This window comes from Balaenoptera musculus, chromosome 10, assembly GCF_009873245.2.
Source record: "Balaenoptera musculus isolate JJ_BM4_2016_0621 chromosome 10, mBalMus1.pri.v3, whole genome shotgun sequence".
Taxonomy (NCBI): domain Eukaryota; kingdom Metazoa; phylum Chordata; class Mammalia; order Artiodactyla; family Balaenopteridae; genus Balaenoptera; species Balaenoptera musculus.
In genome coordinates, this window is record NC_045794.1 from 1,004,551 (window position 1) to 1,030,054 (window position 25,504).

Genomic DNA, 25,504 nt, shown 5'->3' on the forward strand with positions numbered 1-25,504 from the left:
CCTTGTGATCCCTAGATACCCCATAGCCAGCCTCATGGTAACCTTGTGACCCCTAGATAACTTCCTGACCCCTAGATACCTCATAGCCAGCCTCATGGTAACCTTGCAATCCCTAGATACCCCACAGCCAGCCTCGTGTTCACCTCCTGACCCCTAGATAACCTCAGGACCTGCGGACACCCCATGAAGAGCCAGGGTCACGTCCATGGGACGCATGGCCTCCACCTGTCCTTGTCCAACTCTTTGGTCTCCTCCGAGACTGTGGGCTGGTCTCTCCGAGGGTCAACGTGGGGGGCTGCAGGTGCAGGGTGGTGGGTGGAGGACAGATGAGAGGTGAATGAGCTCTGGGGGTCCTAGGCCCCCTGCCCTGTGGCCCGTGAGCAGCCAGAGGGGCCTCTGGGCCTGCCGGCCCCGGCCTTGTACCTCCCTCCACGACCCTGTTTGCTATGGGCCCCCTGCTCCAGGCAGCCTGGGCACCAGCGCATGTGCGGGCAGCTCTGAAGTAGGGCAGCGCCAGAGAGGGGAGATGGATGGCTTCAATCAGCCCGAATGGAGCTATTAAGAAGAGAAGCATCAATAAAGCCATATTTTAAAAAAATGACCCAGATTGCTGACACCATTATTTAGAGGTGAAAAAGGACAGGTCTTCTCAGAGCACTGAAGCCAGACGTTTCTCAGGCCCCTACAGGGAAGGGGCGCGGAGAGGCACCCCGGGGCCTGCCACCTGCAGCCCCTCGGCCCCCCGGGCCGGGACCTCACAGGGTGACCCAGCCTTCGCTGGAACACACGCCTTACTCTCCCCCCACATCTAATTCCTAGAGGGAACCACAGCCTCGAACCTCCAAATCCAACACACGTTTCCCCGGGAAGAAAATTCAGGAGGAACGATGGCTCCGGCCCCATTGCCTCGGGGTCTCCCTCCATCTCAGCCGGTTCCCGGGAGCTTTCATGTCTGGCGCTTCCCCCTCTAAGGTCTGGGCACTGCGGGTCCCCAAAGGCTGAGCAGTTTGGGGGGCGCGGGAGGCTGTCACCTGCCGTCAAAGGCAGGAGGTGCGGCCCATAGAAGTCACAGCGCATTACGGGGACTGCGGTCAGGGGGCAGGGTCTGCTCCGTCCGGAAAGCCAGTGCCCTGGGCGATGGCCAAATGAACCCCCGACCTTTGTCACCTTGCCTGCGGGACACGGGGTCCGCCCACAGGTCATGGGGAAGCAGCAGGTTGGCAAACAGTCTCGCCCGACACCTCCTGCCCCTGCTCGCGGCAGCAGGAAGGACCGGATCTTGTGGGAGACGCCAGCAGGCCCACCACCAAGGAGGCCAACAAACCAGCCCCTCCCGGACTTGGCCGGGACCCCGCAAGGAGTGGAGGCCCCGTGGACGCCTGTGCCCTGACGCCGCTGTCCCAGGTGGGCCTCTGGCGCTTGGTGAGACCACTGGGTGGCCGGGCTGATTCTTGGGTCTGTTAGGAGCCCGAAGCACAGTTCTCTCCAGGCTCCAAACTGGTATAAAGCTGGCTTTTCCTTCTCTCCTGCTCCCCACCCAGCTCAAGTCCAGCGACACCCCATCTCCTCTGACAAGCTCTCCCTGCTCTCGCCAAGCCCTGCGTGGGACCCATGTTTCTCTGTGTCCCCATCTCTCCAATTAAACCCAAACTCCTTGAGCACGGGCCTGGGGACCTTGTAAATGCTCACTAAATGTTCAGTAGAATTACTGAGGAATAAGGACTTGCCTAATGCCAGTGAAATGAATAAAACAAAACCTAATAAGTAAATAAATAATAGCTTTGAGAGATGTGAATTCCCCTTCTTCATATGTTTATAAACCACGGGTCTATTGTTTAGGTTAACAGATCCTCTGCATAAAGCGCTGTGGGTGCTAAGTGGTAACGCTCTAACTCGGGCAGATTCAGGGTTCAGGACCAGAGGGTCCTGAGGAGACCTAACACCTTCTCTACCTGATCCCCATTAAGGAGCCGAGGATGCTGTCTTTGGGTTATTGGAGGATTTTTCCTCAGCTTTTCACTTCGAATGACTATTAGGTCATCAGTAGAACTCAGCCCCACCAGCTCTGCTTGCTGGATGCCTTTAGAGGCTCATTTCCCGTATTTGTAGTGAAAAGAGGTGCAGATGGAATGGGAGAAAATAGGGTAAAACACCTGAATTTCTGCTTGGATGCAAAAGACCTTCGTCATAAACCAGGGATATTTCGGCAGCACCGAGACCAGAGATCAGTGGCCATGGTGTGTATGTGTGAGTGTGTGTGAGTGTGTGTGCACGCGTGTGTTTACAAGGAATGTCCTCCCACACAGGTGAGTGTGGAGCTGACGACTGACTTGTGCGAAGTTTAAACCTTAGACTTTCATTCCCAAGGTCTCCTGCTGAACCAAAACTAAGGCAGGTACGACAGAAGACACATCTTTCCTTTATATGATTTCTCATGAACTATTCTTTCTAATCTTAGTTTTAAGCTGAATTTCTAATTTTTAAAAATGAGCAGAAGAGCTGGTCGTGGAGACACCAACTGGGGAAAACGGGAGGTGTGAGAAAGAGGGGGGCCTGGGTGCCAGTGGAGGAGGTGACCCCAGGACGCAGGCCAGAGGGCTGTCCTGTGCCACACAGAATGCAGCATCCCGGGGCCCCAGGTCAGAGGGCATCATGGGCAGAGGTCAACAGAATCCTCCTGATGGACAGTTGTTGAGGCACCGAGATTCCTAAAGCCCTGGGTGCCTGAAGCCCCGCTAGGAGCCCCCTCGCCGGCCGCCCTCCCCACGGGTCAGGGCCACGCTGCTGTCCCCACGAGCAGGGGCCATCCGAGGCGGGGAGAAAGTCAGCGATGAGCAGACCCTAGTGCATGATGCTTGACCTGGCTACACGTGGAGGGGGTGCTCAGATTTCACACGGACCCCAGCTCTTGGGCCGCGTCTGAGAACCTACAGATTGTCTCGGTTCAGGAAACCCGAGCCCCAAACACACAGGACAGCAGCCTGGAGTGACACGCCACTGGGTGGGGCAAAACACACCTGAGAGGAGACCTGGAGACGTGGCATCCACGGGGGACGGTCCGACGGGGCTTCCCTCTCTCACAACTGCTCCCAGGGGCAGCCCACACCTTTCACTCCATCGCTTTCCCCGCTATTTTTAAGACCTGTGGACGTTCTGATAGTAAGCGGAGAGGCTTTGTCTTAAGAAGCCATTTCCCAAGGAACTCCCACCCCCCAGGCCCAGCTCTGGCTTGGTCTCCAAATCCCCGTGTGCCCCCGCCCCGTCACCCGCAGACTCCTGGAACGGGCCACGGGGAAGGCAAGCGCAGGGGCTGCCCGGGAGCGCGTCCCAACGGGCGGTGTGAACAGCTGAGGAATCGTCCAAGTACTACTGCCCAGGCTTGCTCGTGCTGGCCGTCCACGAACCCTTCCAAGCCGGGAGCGTGGGATGGGCTGATGGATTCAGACTCAAGGCCACCCCAGGAGGAGCTGGGGGCCTGCCAACGGTCCCCCCACCCCGAGCCAGTTTCAGCGCTTCGGTGCTCCAGTGGCCTGTCAGCTCCCCAGGGGTGTCTATCCAGCCGGTGGGTCCAGTCTCTGCGACACCTGGAGCCGTGGCTGCCCGTCCCCACGTCCTGCAGACCTGCTCCTGGGACTCTGGGGGAGACGCGTTCCTCCGAGCGGAGGACCCTGGGCCCACCCTCCACAGAAGCCATCTCCCTAGCTGGGTTCAAGCCAGTGGCGCCAAAGCAGCACCGTGCGATTGGGTACGTTAGGCTGCAGGGGACTCGAGCTCTAGCTGGAATCTCCCGGGAGCCTTTGCAGGTGCAGGTGCTGGGGCCGGACTCTCAGTGGCTGGTCCCACGGCTGGGGACGGGGGGAGCGTGGGCCCCTCCCTGCTTAGAAAGTTTCGTGTTTTACATGAAAGCACATGGAGGTGTGAGAGTCTGGGGGCTTGGAGGAGAAATCCTGAAGGCGAGGAAGGCACAGGGGGAGGGAAGAAGGAAGGAGGAGGAGAGGCGAGAGAAGTGAGAGCCAGCAGAACAGTATGCAGGCAGGCGCTTTGGGCTGGGAGGGGCTTTCCTTGACAACTCCTGCCAGGACGCTCCGTTTCGGTGTCAGGGTGTGTGTGTGTGTGTGTGTGTAGGTACGCACGTGTGAACACGTGTGTGCCCACACACACACACACACACGCACACGGCTTGGCCATTTAGGGAAGGTCAGGGCGAGGTTGTCCCAGGGGCCTGGGACTGTCCCCCACCTCAGACACTCCCTACTCCCGGCCCAAGCTCGTCACCCACCCACCACCCGCAGGGGGAAAAGCACAACACAGCTGCTGAAAATTGCTGGTTGCCATGCGTGCTCCTTCTCACCCCCACGCTGGCTGTCACATCTGGCTGGTGGGGGGAGAGGGAGGGAGGGATGAAGGAGGATCCCAAAAATACCTCAGGGACATCAGCAAAGTAAATTATACCTATTCCCCTAACCCCACACCCACCCACCCACTGCCACCCTGCCCTCAATTGGATGCTATGGGAGGCGTTTCCATAGCAACTTGAGGCGCGGGCTTGAAGCTCATGTGATGAGCCTCCAAAGCCCAGTTCCACGCAGTCATGTGTTCTGCGCTGCCCATTTGCAGAAGGATGTCTCTGTCCTTGGCTGGCCAGAGGGACCCACCCAAGATAGAAGGACCCATTAGGGCCACTTTTGAATTCGATCTGCTTTACTAAACGAAATTAAATTTGCCCAGGTAGAGTAAGCTCAACGCCCTTTGTCTCACAAATTATTCAAAACCAAGTTCTTATTGAGGATGAGCCTGGGAGATGGGTTCCAGCATTGCACCTCAGTTTGAGGGAGGAGTGATTAGACACTTTGCCTTTTTTGAAAGTGTCACAGCATGGCCACTCTATGGGGCTCTAGCGGCACTGCCGTTGTTCAGTTTAGGTCTAGTCAGCTTGCCTACACTGAGCTGGATGTTACCGTGTCTGAGTCCTGAGGACCTGGGCACCCCCGGTAAGCAAGGAATGCTCAATACTGTCTGCGGGGTACAAGGCACGAGGGCAAGTTTCAGCTGGTCCCGCACAGAGACGTACACAATTCACGGCAGTGCTGGGTCTCAGCCTGCCGACTCTACCCCAGAAACTGGGAGAAGAGGGCTTTTGAATTGTTGAAAAACAATTTAGAAGCTACAATGCCCAGAACGCGCAAAGCATCTCCGAGCCGTGCCAGGACTCCTCCTCCTGGTCCGGGAGGCGGTCCATACCTCTCCTGGCACTAGTTCTTCCCAGTCTGGCAGCTCGGCTTGCTGGGAAGGCATGCACACCCCTCTCCCTCCCAAGCAGCCTCTTAGACCGTTTTCAGGACGGCCAAATCCATCTGACTATTTGCAAAACTCTGGGTGTGATGGTATTTTCAAGCCTGGCAACAAGCATTTTCCACCCAAATGCTGGAGCACAGCACCGGGCTTCAGCAAGTCAGTTCTCACGTGGAAGCAGGAGATACTACAAAGAATTACATTTTCTGGAGTTTTTACAAATAATGGACTTGACTCTGCCAGAATGGACAAAGATCAAGTATGATGTGTCTGCTTACGGGGCGGAGGCTGTACGAAAATCTGGCACTTCAAAGTCTGGCAAAGTAGTGTTGGCTGCTGGGTAATAAAAAGAGCATCTTTAAGGTGAAAGGAGATTTACTGCTGACTGGCTGGCACTCGAGAAGTGGCATTTCTGAATAAGCACCGCATAACCAGCGGAGCGTTTTGTCAGCAGTGAAAAGGATGGCGATGCGTTTGTCTGATGGAGTATTCTGATATAACGAGGTAAGATTAACACGGGAAACAAAAACATGATAGCATGCCGTGATGCTACACGATTCAATAAAAATGGTTTCTTCTTAGAAGACCAGGCCTGAGCTTTCTCTTTAGCCCTAGAAATTGAACTCTGTGCCCTTCGGCTCTCTTTTGGGGTCAGAGGCAGGACACGGCTGGGAACAGAAGGAGCCCGACAAGGGAACAGGAGCTGAGAGGACCCTTGGGTCGGGATTGGCCGTGTCCCCACGGGGCTGCGTGCCAGCATTTCTCACTATGGAGGACGAACGAAAGGTGACACTTGTCTTGGGCTGGTGGGCAGAGAGAGACTCGTTAGGGTGAGAGTCTCAGGCTTTGTTTCTCAGGCAAGACCTAGAAGAAATCAAAGGCCCTCCTCGGCCGTTCCACCCCGGTATGCGTGTGACCACATCACGGGAAGACGGAGAAGGTGGACGTCGAGGAGAAGCCGGCAGTCTGCGGGCTCCCTGCCCCCGCCCGTTCCCAGCACGTACCCAGTAGAGGACGTCGGTCCAGCCCTCCATGGTGATGCACTGGAACACGGTCAGCATGGCGAAGGCAAAGTTGTCGAAGTTGGTGATGCCGTGCTTGGGCCCATCCCAGCCCGGCTTGCACACCGTGCCGTTCTGGCACTGCCGCCCGTGGCCCGTCTCCAGGGCACAGGGGGAGGGGTCGTCTTCTGCTGGGACATCTCAAATGGCCGGGGGAGAAGAGAAGGAAGCAGGGGGTGGGGGGAGAGGGACGGGCAGAGAAAGAAGAGACAAGTTAGAGAGAAAAGTGATGGGCGAGGCTGGTGGGACAGCCAACGACCCCAGCGGCAACAATGCAGAACACAGTTACATCAATGCCCCAAACACGAAGCGAACGGCACAAGGCACTAGGTATTCATTTTGTGTGGTCATCAATTCAGAAGGTCAGTGCTTTCAGCTAATTGTTGTAAAACTGTTTTTTAACCTCGGTCATTGATTTCAAAGACAGAAGGGCTGTTGGCTGTCAAATGGGCAATGAAAAAATAACTATGATGCAACCACTCTGAGTGTAAAACATCCTGGAACATGGTAGTGAGTCCTCGTCTTCTTTTTTTGGTGGTTAAGTATCTGTAGAAACTTCCGCTGGAATGCCAGAGTTCAGGGCGAGGGCATTGTTGATTGGAAGGTTCTTTCACGTAATTGGCCAGAGATCCCGCCCAGTGATATTTTCTGACTCCACATGGGTCCGTGACATATTACATGATGCTTTACCAGGGATGCAAGTCACTTTACAGTGGACGCCTTCTTTTTTTTTTGTTAAAAGTTGACCTATTAAGGAGCATGGATTTGGAGTAAGCCAGACAGACTGGGGTTCAAAGCCTAGTTCTTTTTCTTTTTTTTAATAAATTATTTATTTATTTATTTATTTTTTGGCTCCGTTGGGTCTTCGTTGCTGCGCACGGGCTTTCTCTAGTTGCGGCGAGCCGGGGCTACTCTTCGTTGCGGTGTGCGGACTTCTCATTGCAGTGGCTTCTCTTGTTGCGGAGCACGGGCTTTAGGCACGTGGGCTTCAGTAGTTGTGGTGCGTGGGCTCAGTAGTTGTGGCTCGCGGGCTCTAGAGTGCAGGCTCAGTAGCTGTGGCGCACAGGCTTAGTTGTTCCATGGCATGTGGGATCTTCCCGGACCAGGGCTCGAACCTGTGTCCCCTGCATTGGCAGGCAGATTCTTAACCACTGAGCCACCAGGGAAGTCCACAGTGGACGCCTTCTTGATGAAGGAAGGAAAATAAATTCTGATGGCGGGAAAAGTACCTACTGCAGAGCTTTATCCCAGCCCCTGAGCACAAAGGCCACTGCTGTATTTTGTGCGTGTTGCGTGGAAACTTGTGGACCGCCCTTTTCTCCAGCATTAGGACCTTTCAGAAGAGAAGACCTGTCTTGACCGCTAATCAGGACAGAGTGGCGTGGGTGATGGGGAGGACGCTCCCCAGGTGTGGCGCACTCTCGGCTTTTTCAGGAAACAGCATAACATCTCCCGCGGCCACAGGCTGTGCTCGGGGCAGGAATAGCTGCTAGGAAATTAGTGAGTTAAGATATTTGTCGTGCAGAGATCATTGGTAAATTGAACTAAGACTTGGCTGAGTTAAGAATTTCCATTTTGGTAAAATACTGAGAGACTCGGTCCCAGCTGCAGGAGGTAACAGTGTGGAATTCGCTGAAGTTTGTGAAATTAAGGACATCGTCTTATGCTTGTAGGAAGAAACAGTAGTAAACAGAATGGACCTTAGTTCTAACAAACAGATGACTGCCTCCGACTTCAGTGAAGATGTGCCCCCAGAGAGAGAATTTGCTTGTCATCCCTCGTTTGGGGATTCCAGGCCACCAGGATCCTCTCTGGCTTCAAACGTACCCAAGCAATCACGGGGCGAGGACCTCTGTACGGAGACTGTGGGTTGCTGGGCTGTTTCTCAGTTTGTGGCTTCAAATCGCAGCTGTTCAGGAGGAAGATAGCAGAGGAATATTAATCCTTAACTAAGGGGTGACTCTTAGGGAGGTGGACTGAGCTGAGTGGTTGGAGACACATGCTGACTTGTGTCCTCTTGGCTTTTCCCTTTCTCTCTCTTTTTTTAAAAAATAAATTTATTTTATTTATTTATTTTTGGCTGCATTGGGTCTTTGTTGCTGCACGCGGGCTTTCTCTAGTTGTGGTGAGCGGGGGCTACTCTTCGTTGCGGTGCGCAGGCTTCTCATTGCAGTGGCTTCTCTTGTTGCGGAGCATGGGCTCTAGGCGCGTGGGCATCAGTAGTTGTGGCACGTGGGCTCAGTAGTTGTGGCTCGCAGGCTCTAGAGCGCAGACTCCGTAGTTGTGGCGCACAGGCTCAGCTGCTCCGCGGCATGTGGGATCTTCCCGGACCAGGGCTCGAACCCGTGTCCCCTGCACTGGCAGGCGGATTCCTAACCACTGCGCCACCAGGGAAGTCCCTCTCTCTCTTTTCAACAGCTTCACCGAAATCTAATTTACATGCCATACAGTTCATCAGTGAACACGAACAGCTCAGTTATTTTTAGTAAATTTATAGAGTTCTTCAGCCATTGCCACAACGCATTTGGAAACGCTTCCGTCGCCCCAGATTCCCGAAGCCCTTCTCCCATCCAGCCCTGGCAGCCACACCTGCTGTCTGTCTACAGATCTGCCTGCCTAGGAATCTCATATCAACAGAATCACACACGAGGTGGCTTTTTTCACGTAGCATCGTGTTTCGAGATCTGTTCCTTTGCACGGCCGTACATATTACTGTGCGTTTATCTGCTCACCCGCTGATGGACAGCTGGCCTACTTCCAGGCGGGGGCCGTTGTGAGCAGCTCGGCTTCTGGCTTGTTCCTGGCCTGGTGCTTTAGGTTGTGTGCCTGTGTGATGACCAAGGCACTCCCTGGTCCCTGAACTGTACGGGGGACAACAGTGTCCCCATCATTTCCTACTCTGGGGTCTAACCCCCAGGAGGCCTCCATTCACGTAATGGAACTCCAGTCATAGTTTTTTGTGACTTTTGACATTTTGAAATCTTTGGAGATTTGGATGTGAGATTAAGTAATGGGAGGCTATAAAAGGGTGGAACCTGAAAAGTGAATCTCAGACCTGAGGAATACATAAGAAAGTGGATAACAAGCACCTAAAAATTGAGAGTAGGTGGAGTGGAAAGCCAGGAACCAAGCAGATCATAAATTCTGCTGGGTCTCACTTGCCTAGTGACCCGCTTTCTAGAATGATGCGTTCAGTCACTGTGACAAAAGTGCTGGGATGATGAAAGATGAGACAAAAGAGAAGGTGAACAAAATAGAGGGAAACCTGTGTTTCTTCTTCTCCGGTCTTGCTTTCTAGTGCAATAAAGGTGCTGCTAATCTTTGCACTATGACTGCTAACCTGATAGTTTTCCCTGCATCTCAATTCCTGAAAACAGGCAGAAATGAGGGAAAGGTGAAGGCTGCCAAAGGGAGTTCTGAGTGTCCTCAAGGAAGGAAAACATATTTGGGGGCTTTACAAATGTATGTAGAAAAGAAAACGGCGTCCAGGGGACGTGATCTCATTAGTAAAAGAGAGAGGATGAGATTCAGAAAGATGGTCTACAGGATCAAGCGCCACTCTGCTATTTTAAATCTGTCTTGAACAACAATAAAAAAAAGATTTGAGAACAATTAAGGAGCAATAATTATCTGGTAAAAATAGGTATCTATAAAAAGCACTAAAGGGAACACTTGAAAAATGTGAGCACACACAAATCAGTGGGTCCCGGCGACATGCACTTGAGGGTGAGGGGAAATTAGCTTCAACGTGAAGATGTGTTGGATTCCCAGCAGAGGCATGAATTCCCAGAGAGGAAAATGGGAACACGAAGTTGGAGAAAGAGCCAAAGCCATACGGGCTCCCCGTTTTAAAACAGAAATGAAGAGAGGTGGGGTCATTCTGGAAAGTCCAAATTAAGTTTGTGGTAGAAGAATGGAGGCACAGATGAGGAGAGATTTTGGAAGTGCAGTTAATACCCAACAAGAGCACGAAATCTGAGAGAGCGCCAGCAAGGGCTTCCAAGAAGAAATCACCAAAGACAAAACCAATTACTTTTTTAGGCCCCAACTTTAAGGAGTGAATAGACTGAAAGTGATTTCATTTCTGGGTTTCAGTCAAACAGTTCTCTGCCAGTCTCAGGGGTAATTATCGTGCTTGGGAGAGCTACTCAGAGTGACCTGGCTCGGACCGCGACCAAACAGATGGGACGACCAGAAACCAAAAGGACGGACATATGGTGACGTATCTGTTGAGGAACAAGGAAGGCGCCTTGCAGATGCCTCCGGGGTCGGGGGAGGTCTCCTCTCCTGTGACCACGTCTGCAGGGGCTGGAAGGGGCAGCCTGGAGGCAGAGCAATGGCACACCGGCAGCTCCAGTGCTTTCTCGTATGGATCTGATAGGAAGCATGGCTCAAAATCCAAGGTATCCTAAAATCTACAAGTTCACAAAATAATCTCAAAGTGAGATTAAAAAGAATCTGATGTAAATTCCATAGAAAAACCAAGACGAGGACTCACAAGCCCTTTTGCATAATCTAAGTTTGCAGAAAAGTATGGGAATTCACTCCAAAGTCTAAAATTAAAAAAAGACACCCATTCCAAAGGTGATGCAAACGTCTCCAAAACGTATGGGGAGTGGTTTCAAAGATCGCAGACTGCTGGCCCTCTACTCTCTGGCTGTGCTGAATGCGTCCCTCTTTGTCAGCGTTGACCAGTGTGTAGATGGAAGGGGCCCCCTTGACAGGAGAGGGTCCCTGGACGGCCATCAGACGCGGTTCAGGTGCAGGCAGTGGGTGAGCGCCTGAGTGCAGGCTGCTGGGCGGAATGGCCTCTGCAGCCAGTGTCCTGGGCGTCCTTCCCGCGGGAGGCCGGCTCCACGCACAGAGAGGTCCCTTCCTGGCGGGGCTGACGGGGCTCCTCTCTCGGAAGCGCGTCCCCGGGGTCTGTCCTCGGGCACCCTGGCTCCCCGGGCTGATGGTGTTTCCACGATGGGGGCCAATTCTCTTCCGAACCTGGTGGGGGGCGGTCGGGGGGAGGTAAACCCATCACGTAAATAATCCGGGCTTTTTCTGAGAGGAAGCAGGCGGTGTCTCAGGTGCGTTTCCTGGTCTGCTTACCCTCAGGGATGGACGGTAGTGTGTTCCCAGATTGGCCATCCACTCGGCCAGGCCAGTTCTGCTCTGTTTCTTGAGAGCACGGAGGCCGCGGAAGGTCTTGGCAGGCCTGCGGCAGCCTTTCCTCCGGCCACACCGTCCGGCACAGAGGAGCCCATCACCCTGTCCATCACGCCCACCGTTTTCTGGCTGTCTGAGGCCACTGAAGGCAGGACCACAAAGTCAGAGACTTCCAGGCGGTGCGGGCACAGCCCTCATAGGATCCTGCCGACTGCGGAAAAGCCACTTTGACTGCTTCCCCTTCGGATGGCAGAAACCAGGGGTGGTGTGGGAGCAGCTCTCCCAGCTCAGCGAGGACAGACGCGTGGAGGCGTGGCTGCTCAACGCAGAATCTCACCGCATCTCCCCACCACACCTTGGTGCGCAGGTGAGAGCCGCTGCACCGCCCATCGCCCGGCTGATGGGGCCTTTCGGGCCCAGCATCCCCGCACCGGCCTGAGGCGTCTGGGTCAAACGGGCCGTTGGCCATTTCAATACAACGGCATAAATTTTAGACGTTCTCTGGTGGCTCTTAAGCAGGTCTTAGAAAGAGCTCTAAGGAAGCCACACAATTAACATACATGTATTGTTTCAGGGCAGCTACAGATTGAGCCCAACAAAAGGAAGGAGCTGAATGAAAGGGGAGAATATTATTCATTGCATTATTGGGTATTTCTTTAAGCAAGGCTGGAAATCTCAGAATTTTAACTGAAGTCAAGATCTAATTCCTTCAATTTAAAAACAGCTTTTTCTTTTAACGTGACAGTTTATTTTATAGAATTTGACCCAAGAAATTCTCCCTACAGTGAAAAACTGGTTTCCTCTTAGGCTTGCCATCAAAGCAGTAAAAACAATTGTGTGAGTCTGTGACCACAGGTTTATAGGTTTGGGTTTTTGTTTCGACTGTGGCCACATGCAAACACCCGGCCAGTTCGTCCAGATCACTCAGATCAGGGGATCCGTTTTGGTTTCTGAATACGATTAATCCATTTCACTCCCTCTTGTATGGTTGCTCCCCCCACCCCCAGGGCGGGGGGGTCAAGTTTAATTTACTGCCTGGGCTGAGCAACAGTGTGAAGCAGTGGACGCGAAGGGGAAAGAAGGTCTTTCAATGCTTCAGACAGATGCTCCCCTTTCTGCCCTAAGGTGCCAGAAACTAAGATGAAAGATCTTGTCGTTTGAAAAAAAGTCACATAAATCGAACATGGCTAACCCCTTTGGGGGGTATTTTTTTTTAAACAAGTTTTTGTGTTCAACTACTTTGTTTAAAAGCCATGTCGATCTCTGTTTAAATGTTTTCTTAAAGGTCCAGCTGAGATTTCAGTAGCTGAAGACAGCAGTTTGTCGCATGTCCGTCAAGCCCAAAGTCCAGTCCTACCGGGGAGAGCTCAGTGAGCAGCACAGCCCGTTGAATGCGCCGATTTATGGAAGGGACGCAGAGAGAGGGTCTCAGAGAGGACGGGCCGGCGGATGCCCGAGGTACAGACACACCTCCTGGAGGAAAAGGAGTTTTGCTGCTGGCCGTCCTCCCCTCCTGGACTGGGGGCCCCGGACGGGAGGCAGAGACACCGAGACGGAGGACCCAGGGCTGTGACGGGAGAGCCACCAGCTGAGGGCGAGGCCTCCCCCCGAGGGCACTTTGGTGACAAGCCACACGGGGGACAAGGGGGCAGAGACATACAGTCCCCAGGTGAGCTCCGATTCTTAAAATATTCCATGTCGGCTAGGCGCCTCGTTTAAAGAGTGCTTAGCAGTGCCGGACAAAGCTTGTGTTTAGCTATTTTAACAGAGACTCATTCTAGTAAAAACAAAAATTAGAACCGAGAGAAAAAAAAAATACAATCTTTGCCTCTCCTGGCCGTGGACACACAGGCGCTCGACGGCAGGGCCTCCCCAGCTGGCCGTGGGTGGCTGGCGCTCCCCTTACCTGCGACGCCCTCCTGGTTGTAGCAGGTCTTGTGCATCTTCCCCATGAAGAGCTCCAGCCCGATGATGGCGTAGATGATTATAACAAAGAGCACGAGCAGGGCGATGTGCAGGAGGGGCACCATGGCCTTGATGATGGAGTTCAGGACCACCTGGAGACCTGCAACGGCAAAGCTGGCTCTGTGCACCCGCCGCCGCGCAGAGCCCCCGCCGCCCGCTCAGCCTCTCCCCGCCGACGGGCCTCACACCCCAGTCTCAGGTGAGGAGACCGAGGCGCCAGGTGACACGGTCAGAGCGACACCCCGGGGGAGCTGGATCCAGGTGGGCCTGACTCCAAACCTCCCCGGGAGCCACCTCCAAACAGAAGGACAGGCAGATGCTGTCCTCCTAAGGGCACTTCAGTTGGGGAAGATGGAAACAGTCCTAGAGACGGAGGGCGGTGATGTTGGCTTAGTGCCACTGAAATGTGTGCACTTAAAAGTGGTTAAACGGGACATTTTGGTTTGCATCTATTACCACAATAAATTGTTTTCCAAGTACCCAGATCCCTTCAGGGAAAAAACAGAGTAAATAAAAAACATTCTTTCGCAGAGGGTCTTGTCTGCACGCCCCAAGGGTCTGCAGACTTACACCACTGTCTTATGGGGAGAAGGACCCCCAGTCATAAGCTGAACCATAAATATCAGCCCAGAACGTCCCTTGTTTAAACGAGATGTTGCACACGGTCATTTGTAAATGGTGGTTACTCCCCAGCCCCCAGGTCTACCCCAGGCCTCAGAAAGCCGTCCGTCAACGGGTGGGCGCTGTCTCCACGCCCCAGGAGAGAAGTGGGGGGGGGGTCGGGCTCCCCTCCCCACAGCGGGGGGCCGCCTTAGACACAGTACAGCAGGACCTCCTCCTCTGAGTCACCCCCCGCGGGGCACCTTTTGTGTCTCTCACTCACCCACCAGCCACGGACACCCTTCCACCTCTCCCGCACGGGGGACGTCACCCCTGCTCACCCACCGCCTTCGGCGCTGGTGAGTGAAGGCTGGGCACCCTGTCCCCAGGCCCCGAGGCGGTCCCCGGGCCTTTGTGACCTGGAGAAGTGGGGTTCACAACTCTAATTCAGAGAACTCGCCCCAGCCATTAAGCTGAGCCGGGGAGAGGAAACCAAATAAGAGAAATGCTAGAATAATTTCACCTGTGAATTACTGCGAGGGCTGTGCCACCTCCCAGTAGAACAAGATGCTTTCAGATCCAAATGACTCCGTTAATTAGCAGGTTGTACACACATTTGGTGAAGGGTGTGGGGCCACGGGGGAAGCTGACAGCCGAGCCACACAGCGACTTCCGGGGTGTCTGCTGGGGCGAGCGCCCCAAGTTCTGCTCACGGGAGGGGACGGAGGTCCCCGGATCCGGCTGCCCAGACCACGCGGGGAACGCGACCAGGCCTTCAGTGCCACGTGGCAGAGAACGGGGGGGGCACGGGATGGGGAGTCCTCCTCCTGCCCTACAAGGCCCTGGGCGTGGGTCCACCCTGCCCCCCCGGGCCCTCGCTCTCTGGACTCCTGGTCAAACAGCATTTCTTTTACACTCAAACATGCCATCCTTTGACGCGGGGCCATCGTCGGTGCTGTTCCCTCGCCCTGGAACGCTTTTCCGTAATTCCCTCCAACGTTCCCTTCTGCTCTCAGCCCAAGCGTCCCTCCTCCGGGGACCCTTCCCCAAGCTCCCAGAGCAGAGACGTCTCCTTTCTTACATGTCTTCTTAGAATCAGTTCCTTTGCTTTGGAGCTTGAGTCTCCCTTGGGAATTACATGTTCATTAAGTGGCTTTCGAACATTTATACCCGTCTCCCACGTCAGGCTGAGTTTTGTGAACACGGGGACTGTGGGCTCTTCTGGCCGTTTTATCGCTGAGGCAGCTCTGCAAACAGACAGGCGAGTTTCCCGGGCCTGCAGGCCGGGCTGCAGAGAGGCCCAGAGGAAGTCGAGGCAGCCCATGCTTCTGTCCACCGTTGGGGGCCGTCAGGATTGCCGACGGATGCTCTGCTCCCTCCCATCCCTGTGGGGTCGGTGGTCTCACCACGCCCCTGAGCACCAAGACCAGACCTGGGCCTCCGGGCTCCTCCCTCCCACTGTTACCAAGTCCTGCCAATTTGCTTTTGAAGTGTTTTAGACAAGTATAAATCACGTTTACTATATAAATAATACATGCTCATTACACAGGAGAAATGCTTATTATAGAGAAATTAGAAAACACAGGGAAGCAGGAACAAAAAGAACTCGTCCGTCGTCCCACCGCCCAGAGGGGACCGCTGTTAGCCTCTCGGGATATATTTTGGACACTTTGGCCCCTGGGGTCGGCTACTCGGTTAGATGGTCTCCCTGCCGTCTGGTGTTCATGCTGCTGTTGGGATGCTCAAGCAGGGAGTGTCATGTCCTTGACGAAAGTCCTCCTCCGATGCCCTGTCACCCGCCTCCCCATCCAGCCTGATGGCCCCTGACTCTGGCTCACACCTCACTCTCCAGCCACAACCACGCCCCGAGCTTCTTTGGCCACAGGCCTCCCCGCGTCAGCACAGGCTGTTCCCCCAGCGGACGCTGTTCCCTGCCTGACGCACAGCCCCGGCCTCAGGTCCTCTCGTCTGTGCTCCGCGGCACACGGCAGGGACTCCGCGTGCAGGTTGCCTCCAGGAAACCACTCCATTCAAGGATCTTCAGGAGACACCGAGGTGTGTCGTCGGGAAAAGATAGCCTCGCGGAGTAGGAAGAGCACAGGCACGGAGGGGGCTGTGAACGACCTTCGCAGGATTTAACCTGCTGTTCTGGGGAAGAAGAGCTGGCAGAATTCAGCATAACTATGCGGATGGAGCCAGGGCCAATCAGGAAGATTCAGGTTCAACACAAAGACTGTCCAAGAGACAGACCTAAGGTGGAGCAGGGTGGTCCAAGAGGTAGTGAGCTCCCCATCCTCAGAGGGATGCGAGCAGCGACTGAACAAGCTCTTGGAGGAGGAGCCTTGCTGGGGATTCAGCCAGCGGGTGAAGGATAGCCTCGGGGCACCGAAGCCCTCAGCCCTCATCGACGTGTAATGAAGACTTACTGGGGGCCGGTGGATGACCCCAATTCCCCCGGCACAACCTGGGGAAGTAGGTACTGTCATTAACCATATTTACAGAGGAGGAGCGCAAGTTCTAGAGAGGTTAAGTGGCCTGCCCATGGCGTCACAGCTGCTGGCAGGGGTGGGCACAGGGCTCGGTGCCATGTGGCCCGACTCCAGGCCCGGGGCTGCACGACTGGGCTAAACGCCTCCTGTGGGCCCTGGCCCGGGGCTCCCGGCCGCCATGATCCGCGTCTGTGAAGCAGTGGCACATGATCACGACATCCGCTGGGCAGGCGGGGGGCTCGTCCTGCTGCCAGGGGGTGCCCCGCGGCCTCCGAGGCCCCGCCCACCGTCCTCACCGCCGGCTCGGGTCGGCACCCCAGCAGCCAGGCTGGGGTGAGGAGGCGCTGCCAGAGCCCCCTCTCCAGCCCCCTGCACGTAACTGGCGCTCAAGGCCTGAGTCTCAACAGCTTCTCCTCAGGCGGGCTCACTGCTGTCCCCGAAACAGTTTCTCCTGCTCTCGTTCCACTCAGAAAACACAGCGACTTCTCTGCACCCAAGTGCTCTCCTCTGACGGGCCGGTGATGGGGTCCCCGCGGGAGCCCTGGGTCCAGGCCAGCCTGGCGGAGCAGCTGTGGGAAGGTGCCCCGTGGACACGAGATCACTAAGGGCCACACCCACGGTGAGTCTGTGTTCCGGGCCCTAAATCAGGACGTGAGACCAGGCAAACACACGTGGACTTACGGGGACAACAGGACAGGGTATTTCGTGCGAGAACGACACTGCAAGATGTCGTCCTGGAAATCTGGTCTCTCATTTGCAGTTTGTGCAGGTGACCTCCTCTTAGGGGATGAAACACCCTCCCGCCCGGGGAAGCCCGGCTGCCAGGCCTTCCAGGGAGAGGGGGCTCTGGGGAGCGGCTTCGCTAGATGCTGGGATTAGAGAAGGACGGAGAAAAAGCTGAGCTGGCACGCACGGCCCTTCCTCTTCTCCCTCCACGTTGCTGTAAGGCCTGGACCACTGTCTGCAGTCCTGCTGCGCTCAACCTGAGAATTCCAAGTTAGGAAAGACTTAGAGGGTCTGCGTATGTAAGTCATGGTGTTTTCCCTTAGAAGATCAAGAGGAACCATCAGTTACGGAAAGCAGGCCTGGCATCTTCCTTCAACAGTGTTGAGATTGGCCTGGCAACGCTGGCTACAGGTGGTGCTGGCCCACGATGGATGCCTGGCTGAGGGCAGGCTCTTCTGTCTCATCGAGGAGCATCTCGCCCAGCCCTGCTCTGGTGATGGGTTGCTCCGCTCGGGCCCCAGGGCTACCCCTGGAAGAAGAACCAAGAAGGAGGGTGGCAATGACTCCATGAGCCAGACCCCGAGAAAAGAGGACAGTGAGACTCGTGGGGCTGAACGGCGCGTGCAGGTGTGTCTGAGGCAGAGCCGGGCTTGCATTCAACTTCCAAGTCACCTGGTGTAAAGGGGGAGGGTGACCCCAAATCAGAGGTCTTTGCAGACGTTGTTTGATTTCATTGTTCAGATTCCGCATGGACTTAAGAGCTTCTTGGCTGGCGGCTACGAAGGCACATTTCACGTCCCAATTATTCGGACTCCACGGTTCCAGCCAAGTGGTAGGAAAGCATTGAGAGATGACCGAGGAGGCCTGATCGCAGCTCCACAAGGGAGTGATACTGAGAATCACCGAAGCGGGGTGAGTCTGGGCTCGGCAGGATGGTGGCGGGTACAAGCTTCTCACCCATGGGGGCTAAGCTGGCCAGAACAGGAGGAGGACGCTGGGGCCAGTGGCCTTGATGCGTGCATTTTCACTTACACACAGTCATTTGTTGAGCTATGTTCCACGGGCCACCTGACCCCCAGGGTCACCTGCTCTTTCTTGTAAAGGAGGCCAAACATGAATCAAAGAACCTCACAATCGGTACAGAATCTCAAACCACTTGAGTGCTTTCGAGGAAGAGACAGGGTGTCATGAAGGCCCCCCTGCGGCCGGAGGGCGGAGCAAGGTGTCCTCGGGGCAGTGACACGTGAGTGCCACCACCTGGCCGGGTGGGCAGCGGGTGGGTCCAGCAGAGGGGCTTCTGCCTCCCCACGGAGAAGGCCGTCTGCCTGACTGAGCAGGGACACCTGGCCCCCCACCGTCTGTCTGCCTCACGCTTCCCTGGGCTTTGTTCTGCCTCTTAGAAGAAATACCTGGAAGATTTGGGAACCCAGTCGACCGCTTCTGTGTGAATTGTGAGGAAGCCGACGTCACTTTCAGAGAAAATGACTCGGGCAGCACAGAGGAAGGCGCTCCCGACGACGGCCGTCCTCGAGTGTAAGGTGGAGGTTGAGCCCCTCCTGCACGGTCGAGAGAGGAGCCGCGGGACCCAAACGAGGAGGGTCCTGGCGTCGAGAAGGATGCCGCGGACCCAGGAAGCCCGGATGGACGGGAAGTCCCTGCCACCTCACACCCGGAAAAGCTCTTCCAAGACGGGATGGCCCCGGGCCAGACACAGCAGTGCTTTCCCACGGAGCTGCAGCCCCACCGGCCCCTCTGCTCTCGGGGGCCCAGCGCCCCTGCTGCCCTGGGAGGCCTCAGCCACTCCTGGACAGTCATGGGGCCGTCGCCGGAGCCGGGTCACATCCCTCTTTGTCAGGTGCAGTCGGTACAGCCCCGGATACAGAAAGCACTCCCGCTCGCGGGTACACGGACTACAGCTTTCTTTACCAAGGTCTGACTCTGCTTTTTCCCGGACACGGCATCGCTGCAGAGAGCGAGGCAGGGCCGCGCCTGCCCCCAAGGGGAGCCCTCGTCTCTCCTTCCAGCAGCAGGAAACGCCCCCCGCGGAGTCCTGCCACCTCGTGCCCAGTGGGGCGGCTCAATGGCAACCTTCCCCCTTGATGGCGGGCCGTCGTCACCACGCGGACGGACCGAGCTTGCAGCCTCAGAGGTGCTCACGGTCACCCGCTGGCCGACCCACGCCTTCGCCACTATCATCACTGTCCTCGACAGGCTCAACACCGCCGATTTCTCCCTTCTTTCCAAAACTCTCTCCTCCTTGTCTCTGTGATGCTGTACAGTTTCAGCTCTTCCCACTCCACAGTTGGTTTTTTGTCTCCCGTCTTCCCTCCCTCCCTCTGGACCTCTTTTACTCTGGGGAATATTACAAAGACGGAAAGGATGCAGTCCCTGCCCAGGAGGGGCATCAGCTAGAGGGGAGGCAAACGTGGAGACAGCTAATCGCAGAAGCGGGTGACAGCGGGCCTAAGAATGAAGCCCAAAGAGCCGTGGATGCACAGAGGAGGGAGAGGCGGCCTTGAGCTGGGAGAACAGCAGACGGTTCCCCGAGGAGGGGGCGTGTGAGCCGCCAGGGTGAAGCTGCTCTCTGCCCCTTTCCAGTTTGTCTTCTATCCTCTGTGTCTCTCTCTCTAAACTCCTTCTCTCTAAATTCTCTCTCTCAGGAAATCCATTCACTTCACTCTCTCCTAAAGGCTCAAGTCACCACCATTAGGTGAGTCTGAATTTGCAATTACACACCCTTTTGCTCTCTCTTTTGAATTCAAGCCTCGTTACTCCACAAACTTACTGGATCTTCTACCGGCTTGTCCTACCAGCTCCTCACACTCAAGAAACACAACCCTGAACTCACCAGCATCACTAACATCATCATCTTTAATATCATCATCACCACCATCATCACCACCACCATCATCATCACCACCATCATCACCATCACCATCACCACCATCATCACCATCATCACCACCACCATCATCACCATCATCATCACCAGCATCACTAACATCATCACCACCATCATCACCATCATCATCACCATCACCATCATCAACATCCTCATCATCACCATCAACATCAGGTTGAGATGACCAGTTCGTACTGGCTAGATATTGGAGGCATGATGAATCTCACAGATCACGTTTTGAAGCTTCATTTGGCTAATGAAGCAATGGACACTTTTAATGGCCTCACAGTATTAATGGCTTTCAAGAGAAAATAGGTTTAGAACTAGGAAGGCAGTAGTTTTCTCCTGGGTTAAGGAGTAAGCTCGTCACATGGAGGTTCAAGGGTGCCTGATGTAGGGAGAAGAGCTCTGGCCTGGACGGCTCCTACAGTCTCAAGCTTCATTATTTTTTTGCCTGTTCTTATTAAGATGTCCTTATTCATTAGAGCTTTTCATTTATTTTTAATTTAACCTTTCCATCTTAATAAATTTCTGCATCCCACAAGTGCTTTGGTGAGCACTAAAGGAGGGTTTTGGCCTGGGAAGGGGATGGTGGATACTCTGCTGCCTAATAAATTACCAACTATAAGAGTAATTAAAATACCAACCTTCATGTTGAATTAATTGTTTGTATTACCAATATGAGTTGGAAAGAACTCAAAGGAAAAATATTAAAAAATTCTGATCCAAAGTGAACAAGAGTGATGGCAACACCGGCTCCCATTTCCTGAGGACCCGGCATAAGCTGGGCACCGGGCGAAGTGCTCTACACATCATTTCATTTAATTCTCCAGCTATCCTGATAAAGATAAACGGGCCGAGGCTTGGGTAAGACCGATGACTTGTCCAGGAGCTGGAGTTAGAAACCAAGCCAACTGACCCTAAGGCCTCCACCCTCAGCCACCGTCCCAGCAGAAACGGCAAATGCACTGCAGACTCTCTGACCCTGCACCAGCCAGATGCCGGTACTGATCATGGCCTCTTCCCTCTGGCCCAGGATGGGGCCTCCCAGTCCTTCTCAAAAGTAAGCCTCTCACAGCAACTCTGACCCACGGGAAGTGACTGGATCATGATCTGCCACCGTGTATATGCTGCCTCCCCGCTGGTGACAAACTGTCTCTTTCTGCCACAGGAAAACTAGGATGCAGGCTTCTTTTGGCACCTGCCAATGACGTAGAGGCCTGGGTCTGCACTTTTTCTTCTGTCTTAGACATTTTGGGGAAAACAATTGTGAAATATACATCCAAAAAAGTGTAAAAAATAAAATGTAAAAAATAAAAATGTTACGGTGTATGATTTAGCACAAAACAGCCATGTATCCATCACTCAGATCAAGAAATAGAACATCACCCGCTCTATGAAGGCCCACTCATGTCCCTCCAGGTACTACCCCCTCCTACAGCAAGTTAACCACTGTATTATACTTCAATAAAAGCTAAAATGTAATTCACCACATCAGTAAACAAAATCCCGAGTCTATCAATAGATGTAGAAAAAACCCATTTCATAAATTCAGCCTTTACTCCCCAATCTTTTACATTCTTTTCTGTATTTTCCATTCTTTTGATTCTCTGTGCTTTATTCTCAATATTCCCCCTGACCTTGCCACAGCTCAATAATTCTGTTTTCAGCTGTGCAAAATCTTTCAATCAATTCACTGCATTTTTTTTCTTTTCAGCCCTGCGACTTGTGGAATCTCAGTTCCCAACCAGGGACTGAACCCGGGCCACGGAAATGAGAGCCTGGAATCCTATCCACTGGGCTGCCAGGGAATTCCCAATTCACACTGCATTTTCATATTTGATATTGTATTCTTCATTTCTAAAATTTACATTTGGTTCTTTTCCACATCTTCTGGTTCTCTGGAAAATTATCGACCTTGTCTTTGATCTCTTTGAATATAGTAAATATGGTTATTTTCAAGTCTATGTCTGATAATTCCAATATCTAGATTCCCTGTGGGTCTATTTCTATTGTCTATAGTTTCTGCTCCTTTTCATTCATGTTATCTTGTCTCTTTGTGTACCTAGTTATTTTGTATTGCGGGTTAGGCCCTATTTTTGCAAAATTGTCTTTCAAAATAATTGGAGAACTTGATGATGTTACCTTTCTCCAGAGAGGATTCATATTTGTTTTTGTTAGGCATCTTTTCTAAGTTGTAGAAAACAGAAGGTTTAGAATATTTTGCCCAGAGATTTCTAATTGTCCTCAGCAGGACAGTTAATCCAAATTACCTCACCTGCCATTTTCAGAAAGTAAAAGGGACCTGTGCTTCCTAAGGAAGAAACTCCCTAGGGAAGTCCCCTCATTTCATGTGTTCCTACTGCCCCACCCCAGAACCAGGTCACTGGGTCTTTGAATAGATGGACATCTCTTAAAGGGTTGGGAAATCTCTGCCAGTCAAATTCTCTTAGTGTCAGACCCTGGACGGGACTTCCTGGAGTGAAGTTCCTGGGAACTCACTGTGTGCAGTGCCTGATAAGAGGATGAAACAGGCGGGAGTCATGGTTTGGTTATGGTTGCTGCTGAGTCTCACGCCTCTCAGAAAGGTGTAGAAGGTGCGGCTTTTAGGAAAACTGGAAAGTGTCTCCGAGATTTTGGTGGCAAGTGAGATATATTCACTATGAGTTATCAGGTAGGATGAGTCCCTAAGACAGCCCTGATGATAGCTCTTTAACTCTTTCCCAGACAAATACCATTATACCCGGCAACTCACAGCTTCCTCTTCCTGGCTGTCCTTGAGGTGGAGTTCAACAAAGAACCAAGCTTGTTTATTGCTGACAACTTATGGTGATGCTACAGCATGAATTAACCTTTCTATGCATGTTCTTAGGATTCCAGACTGACTTATTTCCAATTTGGCTCAAATCACTAAGGGATCAATAGGGACCTTGGCACCGATCAAATTTTCTGTTAGGGAAAATCTCCAAACGTATGCTTAGTGTTTTAAAGAGATTTCAGATTTACTGGAAAAAATGCCAGGCTATTTCCTCTCCTCCACTAATAGCTGTGTGACCTTGGCAGTCATGTCACCTTCTTGGGTCTAGGTTTCAACATCTTGAAAATGAGGATATTGGACGAGAAAGCCCACTCTGGCTCTAAAATTTGCTGGGTTGTTATTTTCTAAATATCTTAAGAAAGATTCTAGTATCTTTCCTTCCTCCAACTACTACTGTCCCTTATCCACAATAAGTCCTCAGTAAATATGTGACAAATGAATTAATATATAACTTGTATAATATAATCTAGCATTATATTACTTCAGAAATAATATCATGTATAACTTATGTAACATATGTAACTTAAACCTGCTAACATACTAGTCATTCATTTTGTGATTTAAAAGTCAAGTACACTTCCATTTCCAAAAGGAGGAACTGGTATCAGATGAGCCCTTTCACCATAAACATTAAAAAACTGGACAAAAATATTAGCGGCAACTGTCTTCCAAAACTGAACATAAAGTAGCTCAGGCCTGTAATCTCTGAGAAAATTGAACCTCAGAGATGAACACGATAATCACCCTGGTTCTCTGCAAACGGTTTCCTGACAGCAGCGCAAAGAGCAGACAGACCACTCCAGTCCCACTGGTCTGAGAATCTGGGCATCTGGCATGGCTGTGGTGGGACAGCTAGGTATACGGGGCCCCAGAAGTTTGTGTAGGGGTCCCCTGTGTGTCCATGGCCCTGCCAGAGTGGAGGGATCGAGTTAACATCTCATTAAGACTCTAGACAACCAATATGCCAGAAAGGGTACATTTTAGGAGCCAGGACCTTACCCTGGAGTAAGATGCCTTCTAGACCCATCCTCACAAGACGACACTGAGCTCTGACAAGATCTGAAAGGGAAACGAGCTGGGAGGTGAGGGGCCTGGGCTTTTGATCAGTCTTCACCAGCAAGTGTAGAACCACAAGTTCATAGCGGGGCAGCAGGTAACTGAACTGCCTGCTGAAGAGTCAACCCTTCGATCAAGGAAGGTGAATGAATCCAGGTCTCTACAACATATGACTCATGATCCCAGTATTCAGAACAAACCACAAGATACATAAAGAAACAGGAAAATGTGACACATAACCAAGAATAAACAGTCAAAAGGGACTGAAAATGAGATTGCTCAGATGTTGGACTTAGCAGAAAAGGATTTTAAAACAGCTTAAAGAATGTGTAAAGAGTTAAAGGAAAATATATTAAAAGAATGAAAGGAGTATATGGTCTTAAAGAGAGAACAGATAGGGAATTCCACAGATAGATGGAAACTATAAAAAGGAGCCAAATGGAGATTCTATGACTGAAAAGTAACTGAAATGAGAAAGTCATTGAATAGGTTTGATGAAGATGGAGATGGCAGAGGAAAAAGTAATGAACTGGAAGAATAATTGATAGAAATTTATCTGTGGACACAGAGGAAAAAAGACTGAAGAAAACTGAACAAAGCCCTGGGGACCAATGAGATAATAGAAAATGGCCAAACATAAGAGTAATTGGGGTCCCAGACAGAGAAGCGTGAGACTGGAGTTGGAAAAATATATTTGAAGAAATAATGGCCAAAAACTTCCCAAACTTGATGACGATCTCCAATTTATGGATGAATCTGAGCAGCTCAGAAAACTCTAAGCAGGACAAATATACAACGAGGCACATAATAGTCAAGTGCTGAAAACCAAAGATAGAAAATCTAGAAACAGTCAAGAAAAAAGAAGCATATATACAGGGAACCAAGATGAGAATACTGGTGACGTCTCATCGGAGACAATGGAGGCCAAGAGAAAGTGGAAAAACCTCTCTAATATTCTGAAAAAAAAAACTCTCAGCCAAGAATTCTATATCCAGCAAAAATATTCTTCAAGAAGAGGATAAAGATATTTTCAGATAATGAAAGCTGAGATAATTCAGCAGCAGCAGACCTGTGTTATAGAAATGCCAGGGGATGTCCTTCAGGGTGATGGGAAATGACACCAGGAGGAAACTCGGATCTACAGAAAGGATTAGACAGTCCCAGAAATGGTAAATAAGTAGGCAAGCATAAAAGGCTATGTTTTACTTTTTCTCATAATTTACTTAAAAGACAATTGACTGTTTAAAGCAAGAAATGTTAACAGAGCAGGGTTTGTAAGAGTTGTATAAGTAGAAGATGTGTAAGGCTCACATAGGGTAGAGGGTTAAGTTAAATTATACTACTGTAAGGCTCTTACTTTTGTGACTGTACACTTAAAATGTGTGAGTTTTAGTGAATATAAATTATGCTTTAAGAAAGTGGATTTTAAAAAATCAAGTGT

General features: G+C 52.2%; 1 protein-coding gene across 11 annotated transcripts in view; it reads right to left on the reverse strand.

Annotated features, from left to right (window-relative positions):
* Positions 1-25,504, reverse strand: part of CACNA1C (calcium voltage-gated channel subunit alpha1 C) — a 557,739-nt gene that overhangs the window by 149,994 nt on the left and 382,241 nt on the right. For all 11 annotated transcript variants that reach the window (XM_036865102.1, XM_036865108.1, XM_036865106.1 and 8 more), the window contains exons 6-7: positions 13,414-13,572; positions 6,297-6,493 (exon numbers count right to left, since the gene is read on the reverse strand). In XM_036865102.1, coding sequence (XP_036720997.1) covers positions 6,297-6,493; positions 13,414-13,572 — 356 coding nt within the window. The remainder of the gene's footprint in view (positions 1-6,296; positions 6,494-13,413; positions 13,573-25,504) is intronic.